The 19,958-nt window shown below is 38.4% G+C and overlaps 1 protein-coding gene across 2 annotated transcripts in view; it reads left to right on the top strand.

The window, feature by feature from the left end:
- The window catches only part of ccdc18 (coiled-coil domain containing 18), a 45,409-nt gene extending 25,959 nt beyond the window's left edge, over positions 1–19,450 (top strand). Inside the window, exons 19-28 of one of the 2 annotated variants that reach the window (XM_067454067.1) lie at positions 69–232; positions 530–743; positions 2,691–2,790; positions 2,869–2,985; positions 3,066–3,134; positions 6,896–7,036; positions 10,443–10,580; positions 10,667–10,879; positions 14,099–14,501; positions 18,825–19,450. In XM_067454067.1, coding sequence (XP_067310168.1) covers positions 69–232; positions 530–743; positions 2,691–2,790; positions 2,869–2,985; positions 3,066–3,134; positions 6,896–7,036; positions 10,443–10,580; positions 10,667–10,879; positions 14,099–14,501; positions 18,825–18,832 — 1,567 coding nt within the window. In that variant the 3' untranslated portion in view covers positions 18,833–19,450. Of the gene's footprint in view, positions 1–68; positions 233–529; positions 744–2,690; positions 2,791–2,868; positions 2,986–3,065; positions 3,135–6,895; positions 7,037–10,442; positions 10,581–10,666; positions 10,880–14,098; positions 14,580–18,824 lie in introns of both variants that reach the window. The other variant, XM_067454066.1, reaches the window with a different exon arrangement.
- The last annotated feature ends 508 nt before the right edge of the window (positions 19,451–19,958 follow it).

Genomic DNA, 19,958 nt, shown 5'->3' with positions numbered 1-19,958 from the left:
ACAACATTTGAACAATGGTAAAAGCACTGAGGAAAAGATAGTAATGTTAAGCTGTGTGTGTTTTTCAGGCAGCTGAGTTCAGAGATGAGCAAGTGTCGAGTGGAGCTGTCAGACATGGAGCTGGAGCTGTTGCGTCTTAGGAGAGACAGCAACACGAAAGCCTCTCAGCTCAATCAGATGGAGGAGACGCTCAAGGAGACCAAAGGCCTGCTGGATAAGAAGAGCGAAATGGGTATGCAGCTCTAATGACCAACAACAAATAATGGGGACAAACTGACACTATTGTGCGGTCCATATGACCGTTACTTTAGTAACATTTTTGGCTTGCAATTCAAGAATTGTCAATAGATCCTTAACGGACACCTGAGGGTCGAGAAATGCTCTCCCAAAGTGTTTTGGTTTGAACCCCACAAGGGGGCATCCATACATCTATTGTATTCTGTTCTGTTTCATTCCATTCTATACAACACTGAGGAAGATGACAGGAATAACAGTTGAAGTCTTATATTTTCTTGCTTATGTGTCCCAGTTATGGACCTTGAAGAGAAGCTCCACCGCAGTGAGATGGACAGGAGGAACTCGCTGCAGCGGGCGCAGTTGATGGAAGGTCAGTTGCAGGAGGTGCGTGGAGAGCTGGCAGACACCCTGGACCACCTGCAGGAGCTGAGAGACGTGCTACAGCGGACACAGCTGACGTCAGACCAGCGGCAAGCGGCCATCGAAAAACTGGCTGCTGAGCTCAGGTGAGCCGCTCCACCTCTTCGCTCAGACTGCTCGGAAATCACTGGGATACAGAGCACCTCTGAGGTTTCGTACACCCTTACTCGTGTTTGGCTGAGGACAACCGAAATTGAGCGCTTTCTGTTTGTTGCTCAAATGCCTCTGAAATAGTTTATTATGGATCTCTAAAGGCCTCAAAACAAAGTTCTTTTTAATCACATTCACACCACTTTGTGCATATAATTTATATATGGGTTGCACAAACTTTCCTTGTAAAAACCTGCTTCTGGTTATATATGGTTTTGATGGCTTTTCTTTCATTCTTCCTGTTGGACATTAACGCTGGATCTGTCTCAGCAGAAACCCATGAAGTCATTCCAGTTTCCTTATATTTCCTAAACCCAATTTCCAACACCTCATAAATACGTTTATACTGTATGTGTAAATATAGTATATGAACTTTGAATAGGAAAGTACAAACCACCGCTGCTCTGATATATTAATTGTCTAAATCTATTATTTTATTGTAAAGATGAGCATTGTTATAATTTGCATTTCATTGTTTTTGTTTTTAGTAATCAGTGTTAATGTATTATAATGTGACAAACATAATTTATTGTTAGAATGAACTTCACTAGCTTTTAAAAAAAAAAAATCTTTGTACATTTTCTTAAAACATGAATATTTGTACACATTTTTATATACACTATTCACTATACTTTTTTAAAATTTATTTTCATTTTATTTTTTAGAGCCCTGAAAAACATTTATCATGATTTCCACAAAAATATTAAGTAGTTCAACTGTTTTCAACGTTTTGATGATAATCATAAATGTTTCTTGAGCAGCAAATCATCATATCAGAATGATTCCCAAAGGATCACATGATACTGAAGACTAGAGTCATGATGCTGAAAATTCAGCTTTGTCATTACAGGAATAAATTAAATTTGAAAATATAATGAAATGGGAAAACTTGTATAGAAGAATATTTTACAAGATTACTGTAAAAAAAAAAAATGATTTTTTTTTTAATCAAATAAATGCAGCCTTGGTGAGCATGAGACTTTTTCTGTCAAAAACATAAAAAAATCACACTGACCCCAACATTTTGAAGAAGTATTTAACACATTTTTTCTCATGTGTTTTTTTTTTTTGGCTGATGACTGCATGTCTCAAGCACTTCCATTATTCAGAATGATATCAGTTTTAGAATGATTACTGAGAAGGTTTTTCATCTAATCATGATCATAACAAACACGCACATTAACAACTTGACCCCACCCCCAAAACATTCAGTCAAGCCATAGAAGGAAGCCAGTAGTGACTGAATTTGTCATCATATCTATTTATGTTGTTGATAGGTGCCACAGTTACCCAACCTTCACCTCATCTGCTTAGACAAATTCTTTATTCTTTATTAATATAACCTTATACATACTAAGCAAAGAAAATATCTACACAACTTTCACCATATATGATTATGTACATTCATGTATTATAATTTTTTTTGTCATGTTTGTGGACAGTATTGTGCTATGTTCCCCATGTTACACACTGCACTTAAAACAGAGCTAAACGTGTACTCAGTCACGTCGTAAATTCGGATAACAATAGCAGTGGTTTGTGGTATCCGTGACTGTTGGCTTGTGAACAGGGTTGCAAAATACTTTTTAGTATTTTTTTTGTACCTCAGAACAAATTCAAATCTTCATGGACATGTTGCACATATATAACAAGTTAAAAAGCAATTGATAAAATGACCGTTTACAAACAGATTTGTCAAACAATCTCCTCATCATCCATTAGTAAATTAAACATTAGGTCCTGTCCGGCCAGACATGATGCTTATCAGATAGTTGCAAATGTGTTGTTATAGTCTTTGTATAGGTATAGGAAATGTTTTTAACCTAAAAAATCATAATGCAAAAAATAAATGAATAAATCTCCATGATTGGATGTGATTCCAGAGAGAGTCAGAAGGAGCTGGAGGAGAGGAACCATGAGGTGCTGGATCTAGACACTGCTCTGAAAGAGAGACAGGGGGAGCTACAGCAGAGAGCACAGCTGGTACCACACACAAACATGAGAAAAATCTCTCTTGCAGCCATGTCTCCACTCTATTAAAGCATTGTGTTCTCTCTTGAGTTGGGGCAGCTGGATGTGGCCATTAAGGAGCACAAGCTAGAGATGGAAAAGAAGGTGGAGTATTTACAGGAAGCTCTGGAAAAGAGCCAGAATGAATTAAGGGAGAAAGACCAGCAGGTGAGTCATTGAGCGTGAACATTGATAGGTTTACTAATGGATAAACATGATCTGATGAGGTCTTACTGCTCTCTGGACAGATGCAGTTCCTGACGGAGAGGATGGAGATGGTGAAATCACAGCTGCAGGTTAAGGAGGACACTGAGAGGGTACGACACATGCTTGATGCGAACTGTAGGGAGGAGGGAAGTGCTAAATCTCACAAATCCTGTCCGGGTCATTTTTCACCCAAAATCGAAATGTTTTGTTTTGCTTGGTCTTCAACATTAAGGATGATTAAAGTATTGAATTAGATTTTTATGACAAATAAGCACCTCCATCCCCAATTTTCATTACTTCAATACAAAAATCATGATAAAATAATCACACATTTAAAGAAATGGTGATAGATTTTTAATTCAAATGTAAATTATTTAATATGTAGTGTTCTGCATTTTAATGTATGCTTATTTAAATAAAATCTTTCTACAACAATAATATTTAATGTATTACAGTAAAACAAATACTAGTATGTATGACAACGGCAAAATGAGAATTACAAAAAAAAGTCCAAATGCATTATGTTAATGATAATTCTGGGGGAAAATATGCTTAATTGTCAATATAATTGTTACCATGCACACAATCTAAAACAATAATACAATTAAATTAAGTTAATAATTAAAGATTCCTTTATGCTAGATATATTTTCTTATTTTATAATAATTTTATTTTATTTATTTTATTTTATTCATTTACTCCTTCTTGAATTAAAGTGGAAGGATATAGCAGTTTTTGTTTATATACAGTGGAGATCAAAATTAGAGAACATTTAGATTTTTTTCAGAAATATTGTTGAAATTCGTTGCTTGTTTGAAGGAAGTTTAGCTGTGGGTATACCATTGTTCTGCTAGCATGTTTTACAAAATATCAAGGTACTTCAACAGAAACCTTTATTTTCTCTAAAACACAGTGATCAAAATTAGAGAACAAAAGCGTACTTTTTTGTGTGCTTGAATTAAGTATTCTAGAAATTACAGATTTGGAATGACTAACTTCTTTTGCAATAGCTGAAAGGGTCAACCCTTTGGCCTTCATCTGGACAACCAAGTGTTGTAGGGTTTCAGTCACCTTAGAGTGGCTTGCCATCTTGCAAAGTCAGTGAAAATTGGAAAGTTTGCTTCAAGTTAAATAGGGTTTGCTAGATTATTACGGAAATTAGCAGCAAGTGCCACATTAACACCGAAAGCTTGAAGGTATCTGAAAGTGTTCTCTAATTTTGACCAGGGTTATTTTCAATTGTTTCTTATTTAAGTTGTATATACTGTACTTCAGAATATATTTAACTCGTGAAATATGCTTAAAAAACTGCCCTTCTGCTCCTGTTAGGATAATTTAAAAAAGGATTTAGCAGTGACCTTGAAATTTAGGAAATTATGTTGTTCCCTAATTTGAATCTCTACTGTATATATAGTATTTTCCCATATCATATAAATAACACATTGCACACACATTTTAGCTGCTTTCCCTTCCTCCCCCTGCCCCCCTTCCTCAGCATCAAAAATGTAATTACAAAGGACAAGAAGTTTTATACAATGGCTAAGGCGCATATTAACATTTTTTCAAATATAAAAGTTCAAGTGATGGAAACAGAAACTAATGAAACTTCAACAGGAACTTAAACAAAAATAAAATCAGGTTTAATTGTTCTGAAAAGAAATGACCATTCACCTGTTAAGAACATTTTATAATTCAGTTTAAATGGATAGTTCACCCAAAAATGAAAATTCTGTTTCTTGCTCACCTTGCCTGACTTTGTCCTACTCAGATTCTAGCCAGAATATGAGTCTAAAATTGCTCTAAAATTGCTCCTTTGGGCTGTGATTATGGGGTGTTTCAACCGAACTGTGAAAGAAAATGCACCTACAACCAATCAGAGCAACGTAGTAAGTGACAAGCGACGCACTTACTTAGTTGTCAACTGAACTCAACTCCACGCACGCTGGAAGAAGTAGGGAAAAAAAGATGTGTGTAAACGATCTTTACCGGTGTTGTAAAAAGAATTTAAAGATACACAGAGTACTTACCAACATGATCATTATTTTTGAGAGTAAAGTAGTAAAGGTGAATGCATATACGCAGGGGCGTAGCACCAAATTTTGGGCCCTGGGTACAAACCATCTTGCTGGGCCCCCGTACCATGTATGTGTATGTATAGAAAACTGACTTCTAAGGCCCCCCCCCTGCCTCGGGCCCTGGTTACTCAGTACCCTTTATCCCCCCAGTCCCACGCCCCTGCATATACGAACAAGTTCTCAGTTTAGTTCATATAAAGCCCGCCCTGACAATTTGATTGGTCCGAACAGCTCTGGTTCAAGCATAGTTGCTCCACAACAGGTCAAGTCCTGACTGAACGCCCCGACCTTAAATTTCCCGCCCTAAGTTTGACTGACATACAGGCAATTGTTTACACAAGTTGTTTCAAACCTGTGTGAATTCCTTTCTTCTACTGAACACAAAGGAGATTTTAGGAGATTTTTTTTTAACCAAGCAAATCTCACCAGCCATTGACGACGACTCATAGTATTCATATATTATATAATATATATTCATATACATATATTCATATATATCATATATTCTTCCCCCCCCCCCATTATGGTAGTCAATGGCTGACGAGATCTGCTTTGTTACAAACATTATTCAAATATCTTCCTTTGTGTTCAACAGAACAAAGACATTTATACAGGTTTGGAACAGCTTAAGCGTGACTAAATGATGATGATAAAATTTAATATTAATATAAAATCGTGTAATATTTTAATTTAGCAGTCCACCACTCATGAGTTCAAATAGTACAGCATATGTAAATGTTTCACTGACGCATCCAATGGCCACATTAAGAAGTGCATTGTATTATGTTTTCATCAACTTAAGGGTTACACATTTTATTCTAGCAATGTGTGTGCTCAGCTTTTCCTGTTGTTTAATACGTTTTGCCGAACTCTTGTGTTATTTAAGATAAAGTGCTATGCGCAGGCTGTATTGACTATGACTAGATGGCAAATACCAGACTAAGACTCTCTTTGCTCCTCAAGTACAAAAAACACACACACACACAAAAAAACGTAATGTTTGTAAAGGTTAATGTTTGAGAAAAGAAAATGCAGAAAACCCAGTTCTTTATTTGCCCTTTCACTGCAAACAAGTCGAGACCAGTAGAGTCTCTAAAATGTGTGCAGCACTTCATTCTTGATGGAGACACTTGTCGAGCTACTGTATGATGTTTGCTGACAGTTTGAGGATCCACTGGAGTTCATCAAGTTTTTGTAGAAAGTCTAGGCAAACAAAAAAAAATTACCCCCCAATTAAACTTGAACACATGAACAGAAACCTTAAAATTCAGATTCTGCTTGGATTTAAGTGATTTATTTTCTTCCGTTTTTAAGCCCAGATGAAAGCATAAATATCATTCAGTGGAGTGAGTGGAATCTCATGTGACACGGTCTGTGTCAATACTTGGTTATATTCCAGAAAGTGTATAAAAAGAACCCAATTTAAAAGTGTTTTAGGGGGTGGGGGGTTGCGATGTGAATAATGAAACGTTCAATAAACAGAAGTAACAATGTTACAACATTAAACTTGCTATACAGGAATTAACAAATACTAACTTGCTTGTGTAACATTGATCTTTTAGAGTTGTGTAACATTTAGTTATTTCATCTTATTTTACCATGGGTGACATGTCATCCATGACATTTTTGATTTTTCTGATTTTATCAAACCTAGATCTAATCCATTTGTTTTTCCTGAAATAATCAAACGTATGCTAACTGCTTACTGTATGATCTAAAGAGCACTAAAAGGTTAATCGGTAAGACTTGCAAATCTCAACACTGTATTATTTTTATTGTGTGCGTGTGTGTATCAGGGTGCTCTGGAGCATGGCCAGCAGCTGCATGTGTATCGTGAGCATCTCCAGAAGACGGTGCAGGAGTTACAGGGGGCACAGTCACGCTGTGACTCTCTGAACAGACAGATAGATGAAGTCACCCAGCAAGCACGTCATAAGGTGAAACATTTGCAGCTTTAAACTCATTCATCAAACTCAAGTACATTTAGATTCAGATGTGACCCATATGGTTTTCCAAGTGGAACTCTATAATTTTGACAGATTCAGGTCAATTTCTAAATTCAGTGCCAGTTGAGTGCATTTTCACATTGATGAAATGACAGCCCAATCATCTAATGGCTGCGAAGTGAAGGCACTTCCTGAAGTTGTGCTTTTTCACCGTTTATTTTGTCATTTGTTGTTTTACATGCAAATTCTTAATTTGATTATGCCTAATAAGCCAAAACTGCATGTAGATCTATTAAACCTTTTCTTTGTATCTGTGGCTTGCTTTAGAATAAACCGATCAACAGAGCTAGATTTTTGCCCATTACCTCTAAATCGCTCTGCATGTAAACACCTTAACCTGCATTCTTTCAACTTATTGAATCTATAACATATAACAGCTTCAACTTTTTTGGGAAGGCTTTCCACAAGGTTAAGGAGTGTGTTTATGGGATTTTTTTACCATTCTTCTAGAAGCGCATTTGTGAGGTCAGGCACTGATGTTTCCCCCACTCTAATTCATCCCAATTTTTTTTGTTGGGTTGAGGTCAGGACCCTGTGCAGGCAAGTCAAGTTCCTCCACACCAAACTCGCTTAACCATGTCTTTTATGGACCTTGCTTTGTGCACTGGTGCCACTCATGTTGGAACAGGAAGGGGCCATCCCCAGACTGTTCCCACAAAGTTGGGAGCATACAATTGAAAAACAACCCCACACCATAATCTCCCTCCATCAAACTTTACACTTGCACAAGGCAGTCAGGCTAGTGCGCCAAACCCAGACTCGTCCATTGGATTGCCAGACAGAGTAGTCTGATTCGTTACTCCAGAGAACACGTCTCCACTGCTCTGGAGTCCAGTGGCGGCATGCTTTACACCTCTGCATCTGACTAATTGCATTTCACTTGATGTAAGATAGAAAGATAGACAGACAGACAGACAGACAGACAGACATTTATTGTCCCTTAACGGGAAATTTGTTTTCACAGACTGTCATACAGTACATGTGACTGGCAAAAACATGTACAGACAAACAAAAAAAAGGTGAAAGTTCAGCTTTGTTGCCTGTTAAGATTTGAAATGGCTAATGGTACAAAGTTCTTTTTGAAGCAAGCTCTTCTCCATGTCAGGGTCCTGTACCTGCGTCCGGAGGGAAGCAGGGTGAAGTGAGAGTTGAGGGGTTGCTGTGGGTCTGTTATTATGCTTTGGGCAAGGCAGTTGCTCTATCATTGAGTTCTGAGATGTTGGGTGTAGGGGAAATTATTATTTTTGAAATTGTGTGTGTTATTTTATTCATTTCATTTTTGTTTGTGACTGAGAGCATGGTGTAAAAACTAGTGGAGCAATATAACAAAATGGGCTGGATAATGCTCGTGTACAGTAGTAACAAAAGATATGGGGCAATCTATAGAGAACTGAGTTTTCGTAGACCATGCAGACATTGTTGTGAGCATTTATGGGTATCTGTTATGTGATGGTCCGGTGAGGATGGAAGATGCTTACCAACATAGATGCTTATCAAGGTAAGTCCCAGATATTTGAATTCCTCAACCTGTTCTATCATGTTGCCATGAATGGTGATTTGACTGAGACTGGGTGCATTAAAGACCAGTTCTTTTGTTTTCTCAACATTAAGATGGAGAAAATTGTCTGTGCACCATTGTGTGAAATGTGATATTGTATCATGATAAGCTTCAATGGTAGTGTGATCATTGAGGAGAGACAACATTACAGTGTCATCAGAATATTTATAGTATGTTGTACTAGGTGAAGGACTAATACAGTCATTAGTGTAGAGTGTATAGAGAAAGGGAGAGAGGACACAACCTTGAGGAGCTCCAGTGTTAGTTTTTATGGTATCCGATGTGACAGACCCTATTCTCACAGCCTGTGGCCTGTTGCTCAAGAAACTGTGAATCAGGTGGATGTATTGAGGTGAAGCATTGAGTTGGTGTAGGATTGTATTAAAAGCTGAGCTTAGGTCTACAAAAAGAACAGCAGCAAAGTTACCAGATGCTTCCAGATGTTGAAGGAGGGGATGAAGGAGACGTACGACAGCATCCTTCGTCCCTTGACTGGCTTTATAAGCAAACTAATGTTTGTCCAGCTGTGGATTGACAGTTGACAGGATGGTGCACAGAATCAGATTTTTGTAATATTTGCTGATTATGGGTGTGAGAGCAACAGGTCTATAATGATTGAGCTCTAATGGGTGGGGCTTCTTTTGTAGAGGAATGATGGTGGAATTTTTCCAGAGGGTTGGCCACCATGCTGTACTTTGACTCATGCATTATAGACTAGAAAACCGGGAGAGTTCCATTGCACCAAGCCTGAGTACCCTGGCAGGGATGCCGTCCGGCCCCATGGCCTTGCCAATTTTATACCTACTCAGCTTTTGTCGAACATTCACCTCTGTAAAGGGATGAGTTTTTGGTGGATTTAAAGGGAGAGCGTTAAGTTTTGTATTAATTGTTGAAAACGCATGTTCTATTTTCTCTTTGTAGTTAAGTTTTTCTTTAATAATGTCATTTTTTTTATCTGCCTGTCTAGTTTTTTAAGTGAAAGCCAAACCTTGCATTGAAATATTTTGTTTTTCAACAAGTTTTTGTTTAATCTGTGGTGTAATCCAAGGCCTGGTGTTGGGAAGAGTTTTGTAGGTTTTTGTTGGTATGCAGTTACTCATACAAAACTTTATATAATCCGTTATAACTGATAGTCTGATCCAAAGTGCTGTTAAAAACGGTCCAGTCCAGGCTTGGATGCAGCTGCTCTGCAATGGAAACCCATTCCATTAAACTCTCTAAGCTCTGTTTTTGAGCTAATCTGAAGGCCACACGAAGCATGGAGGTGTATAGCTCTTGACTCTGCAAAAAGTTGGCAACTTCTGCGCACTTTGTGCCTCAGCATGCGCTGACCCCACCCTGTGATTTTACGTTCCTTACCACTCTGGCTGGGTTGCTGCTTTTCCCAATTGCTTCCACTTTGTTATAATACCTTCTAACAGTTGACCGTGGAATATTTTAGTAGTGAGGAAATTTCACGAATGGACTATCACGGTACCATGCTTGAATTTACTGAGCTCCTGAAAACGACCCATTCATTCACAAATGTTTGTAGAAGCAGTGTGGCCATGGAAGTAATTGGAACACCTGAAATCAGTGACTTGGAGGGGTGTCCCAATACTTTTAGCAATATAGTGTAGCTGTGTTTGTGACTTGGGGACACACAAGTCTGAAAAAGTACATTGTTAAGATGAGCAGATCAGTAAAGTTAAAGTTCCCTTTTCATGAGACATCTCTCAGATTCTTAAGTTCTCTCAGGGGCTCGGTGGCTCTTAACCCGCTTGTTGTTGTTTTTTGTAGGAGAATGAAGTTCATCAGCTACGAGACGAAATGTCTGTGATGGAGAAGCGCTCTACGCAGGCTGAGGTCAGACTTCAGGCCACCATTACTGCCCTGCAGCAGGAGCTTGAGCAGCAGAGAGAAGAGCATCACAAAGAGGTTCAGAGAAACAGAAAGTTTGTTTTCATTCTCATAGGACAGTTGAGCTGGTTTGCTGGGCCTGACCCTCTCTCTTTACCTCACAGCTTTCAGATCTCCAGCAGACGCGTGGGCAGCTGCTGAAGGTGTCAGATCAGATCTCCAGCAGCTTGCGAAACTCTCAGGAGCAGCTCAGCCAGCGGCTGCAACAGGCCCGAGACCAGCTCGACGAGGCCAGATCTACCTCCGCTCGCCTACACGCCGAGCTTCACAGCAAAGAACTGCTCCTGCAGAGTGCTAATGAGAACCTGCTTATCAAGGTACATGACTCGCTGTATGGTGTTTACAAAACCTCCACAGACAGCAAATCATATTACATCCATATAAAATATCCATCCGGTCTCCAAACCGTTTGTCCAATGTAGGGTCACAGGGATGCTGGAACCTATCCCAGCCTCACAGACTGATGGTAGGGAAATAAACTGGATCGATGGCCATTCTCAAATCAAACATTGTACCTGTAAATACAATTTACAACAAATCTGTGCAATATATCGAAATATCGCAAATGTACATATCACAATATGCAAATCGCAACGGCATGCAATATCTGAATGATTTTAATAGGCTACTTCAACATTGTGAAAGGTGTACGTTTTAGGCCAACGTGTATAACAGAGAATAGACTGGGCACACGACTGTTACTTATGTGACTTGCTTGATGTTAAAAATAGTTATTAAAGGCAATAACTTATGAAAAACAACTCCTTGCAGTCTTGCGCTGTCTGACACACACACCGAAACGTGCGCACCAGCCGACTCTTTGAAAGTGTGTGATCCCTTCAGTTCTGTTTCGTTACGCACTCAAAACTGTCAACACACACTGTTATGTCAAAATGACTGTCTTGACGAGTATTCATGTAAAAACAGTCGGTTATGCTTTAAGTGAAGGATATCAGTCGAGGAAAGAAGCCGAATGCGTGCCAATAGGATCTGTGCATTAGGTCTTAAAGTGACAGTAAAATTGCCGCTCTCTATCAAACAACAGAAGAACAAGAGAAAATCACTTCGTACTTTTGGATGAATAACCTTTGTAGCTTTATCATGTATCAGTGTATATGTAATTTATGTGACGGCTACTGTTTTTAGTTCTTATTTTTAATGACAAAGATAAATTAAAATTACAAAAATAATCGTCGACCCCTAGTTCAGGAGTCTTTGTTAACCTGGATGTTGTTGATGTTCAGTTTTAGGTTGATATAACTATATATTACCAAAGTCAAGCTAAGAGTTTATGGTATTTAAATTACATTCATTTTTGCTAAAACACTGCTGGTCAATTTCAGAATTTGTAGCGGTGCTTTCTTTTCCCAAAAAGACTGTGAAACACATAAATAATATCATTCTCAGTTTTTAAATTCTTTTTAAAATATAATTTAAATAGATTTTACAAACTAATAGCAAGATCGTATCGCATATCGAATATCGCATCATTGAACAAACAAGATATCGCTCAGACCTAATCAACACTCCAAAAGCTGAAACTGAGTTGTACAAACATTTACAGTGCTTTGTGAAAGTATTCGGCCCCCTTGAACTTTGCGACCTTTTGCCACATTTCAGGCTTCAAACATAAAGATATAAAGCTGTAATTCTTTGTGAAAAAAATCAACAACAAGTGGGACAATCATGAAGTGGAATGAAATGTATTGGATATTTCAAACTTTTTTAACAAATCAAAAACTGAAAAATTGGGCGTGCAAAATTATTCGGCCCCTTTATTTTCAGTGCAGCAAACTCTCTCCAGAAGTTCAGTGAGGATCTCTGAATGACCCAATGTTGACCTAAATGACTAATGATGATAAATAGAATCCACCTGTGTGTAATCAAGTCTCCGTATAAATGCACCTGCACTGTGATAGTCTCAGAGGTCTGTTTAAAGCGCAGAGAGCATCATGAAGAACAAGGAACACACCAGGCAGGTCCGAGATACTGTTGTGGAGAACTTTAAAGCCGGATTTGGATACAAAAAGATTTCCCAAGCTTTAAACATCCCAAGGAGCACTGTGCAAGCGATAATATTGAAATGGTAGATTTGCAGTGGTCTGATACTCCTTCCAAGACCTGGCCGTCCCTCTAAACTTTCGGCTCATACAAGGAGAAGACTGATCAGAGATGCAGCCAAGAGGCCCATGATCACTCTGGATGAACTGCAGAGATCTAGAGCTGAGGTGGGAGACTCTGTCCATAGGACAACAATCAGTCGTATACTGCACAAATCTGGCCTTTATGGAAGAGTGGAAAGAAGAAAGACATTTCTTAAAGATATCCATAAAAAGTTTTGTTTAAAGTTTGCCACAAACCACCTGGGAGACACACCAAACATGTGGAAGAAGGTGCTCTGGTTAGATGAAACCAAAATTGAACTTTTTGGCAACAATGCAAAACGTTATGTTTGGCGTAAAAGCAACACAGCTCATCACCCTGAACACACCATCCCCACTGTCAAACATGGTGGTGGCAGCATCATGGTTTGGGCCTGCTTTTCTTCAGCAGGGACAGGGAAGATGGTTAAAATTGATGGGAAGATAGATGGGGCCAAATACAGGACCATTCTGGAAGAAAACCTGATGAAGTCTGCAAGACCTGAGACTGGGATGGAGATTTTGATCCAAAACATAAAGCAAAATCTACAATGGAATGGTTGAAAAATAAACATATCCAGGTGTTAGAATGGCCAAGTCAAAGTCCAGACCTGAATCCAATCGAGAATCTGTGGAAAGAACTGAAAACTGCTGTTCACAAACGCTCTCCATCCAACCTCACTGAGCTCGAGCTGTTCTGCAAGGAGGAATGGGCAAAAATTTCAGTCTCTCGATGTGCAAAACAGATAGAGACATACCCCAAGCGACTTACAGCTGTAATCGCAGCAAAAGGTGGCGCTACAAAGTATTAACTTTGTTTCAAAAGTATTAAGGGGGCCGAATAATTTTGCACGCCCAATTTTTCAGTTTTTGATTTGTTAAAAAAGTTTGAAATATCCAATAAATTATGTTCCACTTCATGATTGTCCCACTTGTTGTTGATTCTTCACAAAAAATTACAGTTTCATATCATGTTTGAAGCCTGAAATGTGGCAAAAGGCCGCAAAGTTCAAGGGGGCCGAATACTTTCGCAAGGCACTGCAAATTACACTTAAGGCAGTTTTTATGTAAACTTTTTAATAACAGAATTGTTGGTAAAAAAATAAACATTTAAATGACAATAAAGTGGAATATAAAAAGGGGTATAAAACTGAATGTTTATCTACAATGTATGTCTACTGTTTATTTATTTTTTTCTTCCCCAGCCCCCTTTTCATATACATTTTATATTAATGTAAAAAAATCAAAAAACATTAAGATTTTTTTTTTTACAAAAAACAGGTAGGTTTCCCACTAAGTTTGAAACGGCTTTGTATGACTTTCAGTAAATCTTTTTTTTTTTTTTTTTCCTTTCCTGTTTTTTATTTTTATTTTTATTTATTTATTTTTTTTTAGGAGTCTGAGCTCACCCGTCTTCAGGCCAAGCTCTCAAGCTTCGAAAGGGCCACAGAACTACACAATATCACACTTCGCCACAAACCCAGCACTCCTCCCCCTCTTTCTCCTCCTCTCAAAGACTCTATTCATCACGGCTCCCCGCCCCCCTCTCACAAAAACTCTTCAGCACGTTCCAGCCTCTCCTCCTGGCACAACACCTTCTCTGACACCTCTCTTGAGCTTTCAGACAGTTTGAAAGCCAGTGTGCAGGCTACACTGCTGCCGCCCCTCTCCCCACACCAGGCCTGGCAGGGTCTAAGCACACATGAGGCCACCTCCACTACAGACATGTCCTTTAATCCACTCACATACATGCTGGACCAAGAGGAAGCAGAGGAACCGGACCTAGAGTCTCTGTCAGGTATGCTGAGGTTTGTTAACCAGACTCTGGCCCTTCAAGAGCAACAATCCCTCTGTGACACCAGCATCCACAATACAGGCAAGTCATGTAACCGCATATACTCAAGTGGATTTTTTAATTTATATTAAAGGGGTACCTGAGCGCTGGGAAGATGAATCTGTATTTAAAATGGGTCATTAATGTAGTAGAAATGTGAAATTATTTTCTGAATTTGGTGCTTTCTAGACTGAGATAAGACAGAAAAGTTATTTTTTTGTCTCATGGGGATGAAAGACAACAATTCCCAGAATGCTTCGCTGCCATGTGAGGCCACTCCCAAAGCCACCTACTAGATTACTGAATCACTGATCACTTTCCCCACCGTGTTCTTTTTCACAAAATCAGTTCAGTTAGAGAACAGACATTACAATTAAAAACTGAACGTGTCTGTTCAATATAATGTGATTTAGCCGCTGAGGGTGTGTCACAGCACAAACGCTGCAGGAGTCAGATAACATTCATTTTGATTCATGAGCTGAATGAGCTCTCATGATGAGAGTTGAGGTAAACGCGTCTGGGCTCACGGCATATACATTCACAGCGCGTGTTCAGTCTGGCGCGCCTTCAGTTCATGCCTTTGGAAGCTTAATTTTTAATAGGAATTAATTTGATAAGTTTGAAACACTTACTTTGCTCCACTGGCCGCTCAGTTTACATCAATGCCTGCCTGCAGCTGCGAGCTGAGTGCTATTAGTAAGATCTCCCATCCGCCATGTGCGGGTTAAAAACGTGGAAATGGCTCCCTCTGCTGGCTGTAGTCTTTAGCCTCTGGCCAAAAATTGCTCTGATGACGCAAATTGACGATATTTGAATCATTCGATACACGATCATTTGAATATACTCCAGGGTTTCTGCTGATAGAAAGCCATATGCTAATTGCTGAAGTAACCCTTTAACTTATATTAAGCCTGCAGCGCTCCTCAGAAACTGAAGCCTCCGTGCCTCGATCGCCCCTCGGTGGCTGGTTCCAGTTTAGGTCATAATGCCCGCCCCTCCATGATTTCTAATGGACTCGAGACGAACTAAACAATTAAGTTACACTTTAAATCATTTTTTCCCAAAGTTGGTTTCTGTCAGTGTAGGCAGTTTTTATCACGATTTCATTTCAAGTGTTCGTTTAGTTTAGTTTTAGTTAGTTATTTGATGCTATTAAAAAAATCCTTCTCTGAGTGTAGTCACTGAAGCACTAACAGACTGTGTTTGTGAACATAAGCACAGTGAGACATAAAATATATTTCTTATTTTAATACTCATGGGACGCTCAGACTCACATGGCTTTAAAATGCATGCAGATAATAAACTTTCATGATGATGAAGTGCAATTTCACATGAGCATGATGGCAATGGAGATGATCATCAAAACATAGAGATCATCATAGATGCTTTGTTAGTTTTTGATAGTATCAAAGGCAGAAGTTCTAAACAAGCTTTTCTGGAAAAGTGGGGTGGCGAGCAGCAGTTAATTTGCATTTAAAGATTTCATTCCAATGATATGTGCTGTATTTTATGCGGAAACTTCACAAACAAACTTAAGCACAATAAGACGTTTGAAAGATTACTTATTTTAATACTCATGGGACACTCTGTCTGACAGCCAGCTTTCTGTGCTCGTGTTTCGGATGCGTGTGCGCAGAAAACCATATATCAGAAGTTAAAGGGTTATTCACCTAAAAATGAAATTGATGTCACTAATGACTCACCCTAATGTTGTTCCACACCCATAAGACTCCCGGTCATCTTCGGAACACAGTTTAAGATATTTTATATTATAGTCCCAGAGCATATACAGTCAATGCACACTATACTAGAGGTGTGCATTGGCACTGCCGTCACGATTCGATTCGATTACGATTCACCAGGTAACGATTCGATTCAATTCGATTCTACGATGCATTGTGATGCATCAAAATTCTACTGCACACAAAGCAAATTTTTCATCAGTCATGAGGCAATACAAGCAGATATTAAACAACAGATTGTATTGGCCAATTGTACAGCTGGCTGCTATGTGTTTCCTGTATCTTTGACATTAAAGTTATTAAATAAAATAAAACGTAATAAAATAAAATAAAATAAAATGCAATTAACCCTTAAATGCATGACTGTTTCACCAAACATTCTTACATATTCAGGTCGTTAGCGACCCAGATCTATATTTAACATGGATAGACCTCTACCTGTCGTGATAATAAAAACTCCTGATTTTAGAGTAACAGCTACAGAAGAATAAAATAAAACCTATTTCGTTACCTTTTGGAGCTTGGAAGGATTCAGTTTGAGCAGATGTTTAATACCATCATCATATGACCTCGTCAGAGTTCGTTTACCAGTATATTCAAAATCTACCTCATATTCGCGATCTCCAGCATATTCTCCAAACTCATTTTCAACGTCTTCAAAATCAATATTTTGATCACTGACAGCTTTTTGACCACATCCATCATCAAGAGACAGTGACACTAACATATGATTGTGTTTAGTACTTGCTCTCTGAAGTAAATCACTAAGCCATTTCAAGTTTTGCAGATTATAATTATTGTTTCGTTTTCTGTCAGAGGTATCTATGAGTGAAACGTCACTTCATCATTGGGTATCAGACATTGCCACCTTGTGGAATAAAGGTGAATTGCGCCGTATTTCGTCATTATAGATTAATTTATTATTGTGCAAAAAATATATACGAACAATCCTACACACCTCGGGTCGTTAGTGCGTTTTTAATAACTCGTCTATCGCGGCCATCTTCCTTGTTGTTGTTGTTATTCTCCCGGAACCGGAAGTATTTGAAACTTCACAACTTTATCGTCCGCCAGAAAATAAACAGTGACATAATCGATTATGGCACTTTGCCGCATCGATGCTGAATCGTTCATGCCCCGCATCGCGATGCATCGCCGAATCGATTATTGTTGACAGCCCTACACTATACTGTCCAGAAATGTAACAAAAACATCATCAAAGTAGTCCATATGTGACATCAGTTGGTTAATTAGAATCTCTTGAAGCATCAAAATACATTTTGGTCCAAAAATAACAAAAACTACGACTTTATTCAGCATCAAACGGCCATGAATCAGTGAATCGATCAATGATTCGGATCGCCAATGTCACGTGATTTCAGCAGTTTGGATCACGTGTCAAAGTGCCAAACTGCTGAAATAACGTGACATTGAAATCTTTATTTGAAGTTTGAAAACACACGGAAGAGAAGACAATGCTGAATAAAGTCGTAGTTTTTGCTATTTTTTGACCAAAATGTATTTTCGATGCTTCAAGACATTCTAATTAACTAACTGATGTCACATATGGACTACTTTGATTTTTTTATTCCCTTTCTGGACATGGACAGTACAGTGTGCATAGACTGCATACGCTCTCGGGCTAAATATAAAATATCTTAAACTTTGTTCCGAAGATGAACGGAGGTCTTACGGTTGTGGAATGACATTAGGGTGAGTCATTAATGACATCAATTTCATTTTTGGGTGAACTAACCCTTTAAAACTGATATGGCTTTAAAACGCATGCAGATAATAAACTTTCATAATGATGAAGAAGTGCAATTTCACATGAGCATGACTGTGACGATCATCAAGATCAAAATAGATGTTTTTTTTTTTTGGCACAGTATCCAAGGCACAAGTTCTAAACGAGCTTTTCTGGAAAAGTGGGGTGGCGAGCAGCGGCTCATTTGCATTTGAAAATGTACATTTCAAAACAACATTTCCTTGCACAAAAAATTGGTATTTACAACACAATTAAATGATCTGTGCTGTATTCATGGGGACAACTGAGACGCACATTATAGGTCCCATTTAAAGAGAATAATTGAAATATGTTTTCCAAGTATTTATACTCTCCTTCTGAGCAAGATTATGCATTGTATACAGTTTCTGCTAATAATCACAGATGTATGTTGAAATGCAATATTTTTTTACAGTTACTTATTGGGTTAGTTACCTGTGTGTGTGCAGTGTGCAGTAGGCACACCCATCTAATCCTGTGTAAATTACTTTAAGCATTCGGGTTCACAACCAGAGTGACAATTCACAGACATGAAAACTAATATTGTCAGAATAAGTCGTGGCTTTGACTAGGTGTAAGATTTGGTCTCATACGTCTTAATGATGCATCGGGTATTAATTCTGCACATTTTACTTCAACTGTTGCAATCGGCAGGTGTCCATGCACAAGCATCATTGTGGCAGATTTTGCATGAGCAAGCACCACTAATAGATATTAATTTCACGTTTTTTCCCCATAAATCTTTTACTTTTCCTACAGGAACGTAGTGAGGTGGCCACTCTTTTGCATCTGTCCTTACAGGAGAAAAAAAACAACAAATCATTCTACTGAAGTCTTTACAGAACAACTGCATAACCGTCCAAAACATGAGGATTTATTCATTTAGCCCTGAGCTAACAGATGATCTTTTTCTTTTTGTATGAAGCTTAAACATTGCATTAACCTCAGTTCAGATGTGGATCATCTTTTGTTCTGCTAGATCAGTTTGAGCTCTTCCGGTCTCATGATCACGTCTGCCCCACCTCTGTACTTGAAATGTTCTTTCTGTGCTGTTTTTGTATTTAGCTTACAAAGTTTTAGATTTTATAATGCTAATTTATAATATTTCTTATGTGAATGATTGATTCTTAATAAATGTTTAGATATTCAGAAATGTCGGTTCACTGTCATGCTTACAAAACAAACTTCCAATCTTTTTCATCTCAGACCACAGTACTCTACAAGAGGAAGTGAGGCAGACTTTAAATGAGCTCAGCTGTGTAGCAAACGCAGCCCTTTAATAATACGTTATCTGTATTTAAAGTGTAATGTGTGTATATTTACATGTGTGTACTCATTTACACAGACCCATTGTTTAACGATACAATAAGCAGTAAGTGTGTAATGCCGTGGTGCTGGAGATCTATTTGTTGCTCAGATAAGGTCTGACAGGTCTTTTGTGTCTGTTTTTTTGAACCAGTAAGCAGTCCGACGGTCCAAGTGTGTAATTTACCATCATTTTAGAAAGAAGTCAAGAACTAGATGAACAATAATGCTTGCGAATAAAAAAGAAATGCAAAACTAAAACCAGATGTCCCCAGCAGATACTGCAAATATGCAAAACGCATGTTAAAAAAAGTAGAACATGAGCATTGCATCTCCGCTTCTGTTTTCTAATTTTGCAGGAGGTAACATTTTCAGAGACTTTGGTAAGCATTCAAGCGGATGTGGTCAAAGACTGGTGATTTATAGCAGGGCTCTCACGCTATGCTCTCTCATCAGGAATCCCCTCATACATTTGTTAATTTCTTTAACATTATATTTAATCATTTTTGATATAAAGAATGCTGTAGCATTTATATAAACGTAAATGCCCGTAGAAGGTGGGTCTGACAGACAGACAGGACAGAACTG

Source organism: Pseudorasbora parva, chromosome 9, assembly GCF_024679245.1.
Source record: "Pseudorasbora parva isolate DD20220531a chromosome 9, ASM2467924v1, whole genome shotgun sequence".
Classification (NCBI taxonomy): Eukaryota; Metazoa; Chordata; class Actinopteri; order Cypriniformes; family Gobionidae; genus Pseudorasbora; species Pseudorasbora parva.
This window is presented reverse-complemented; position numbering and strand designations above follow the sequence as displayed.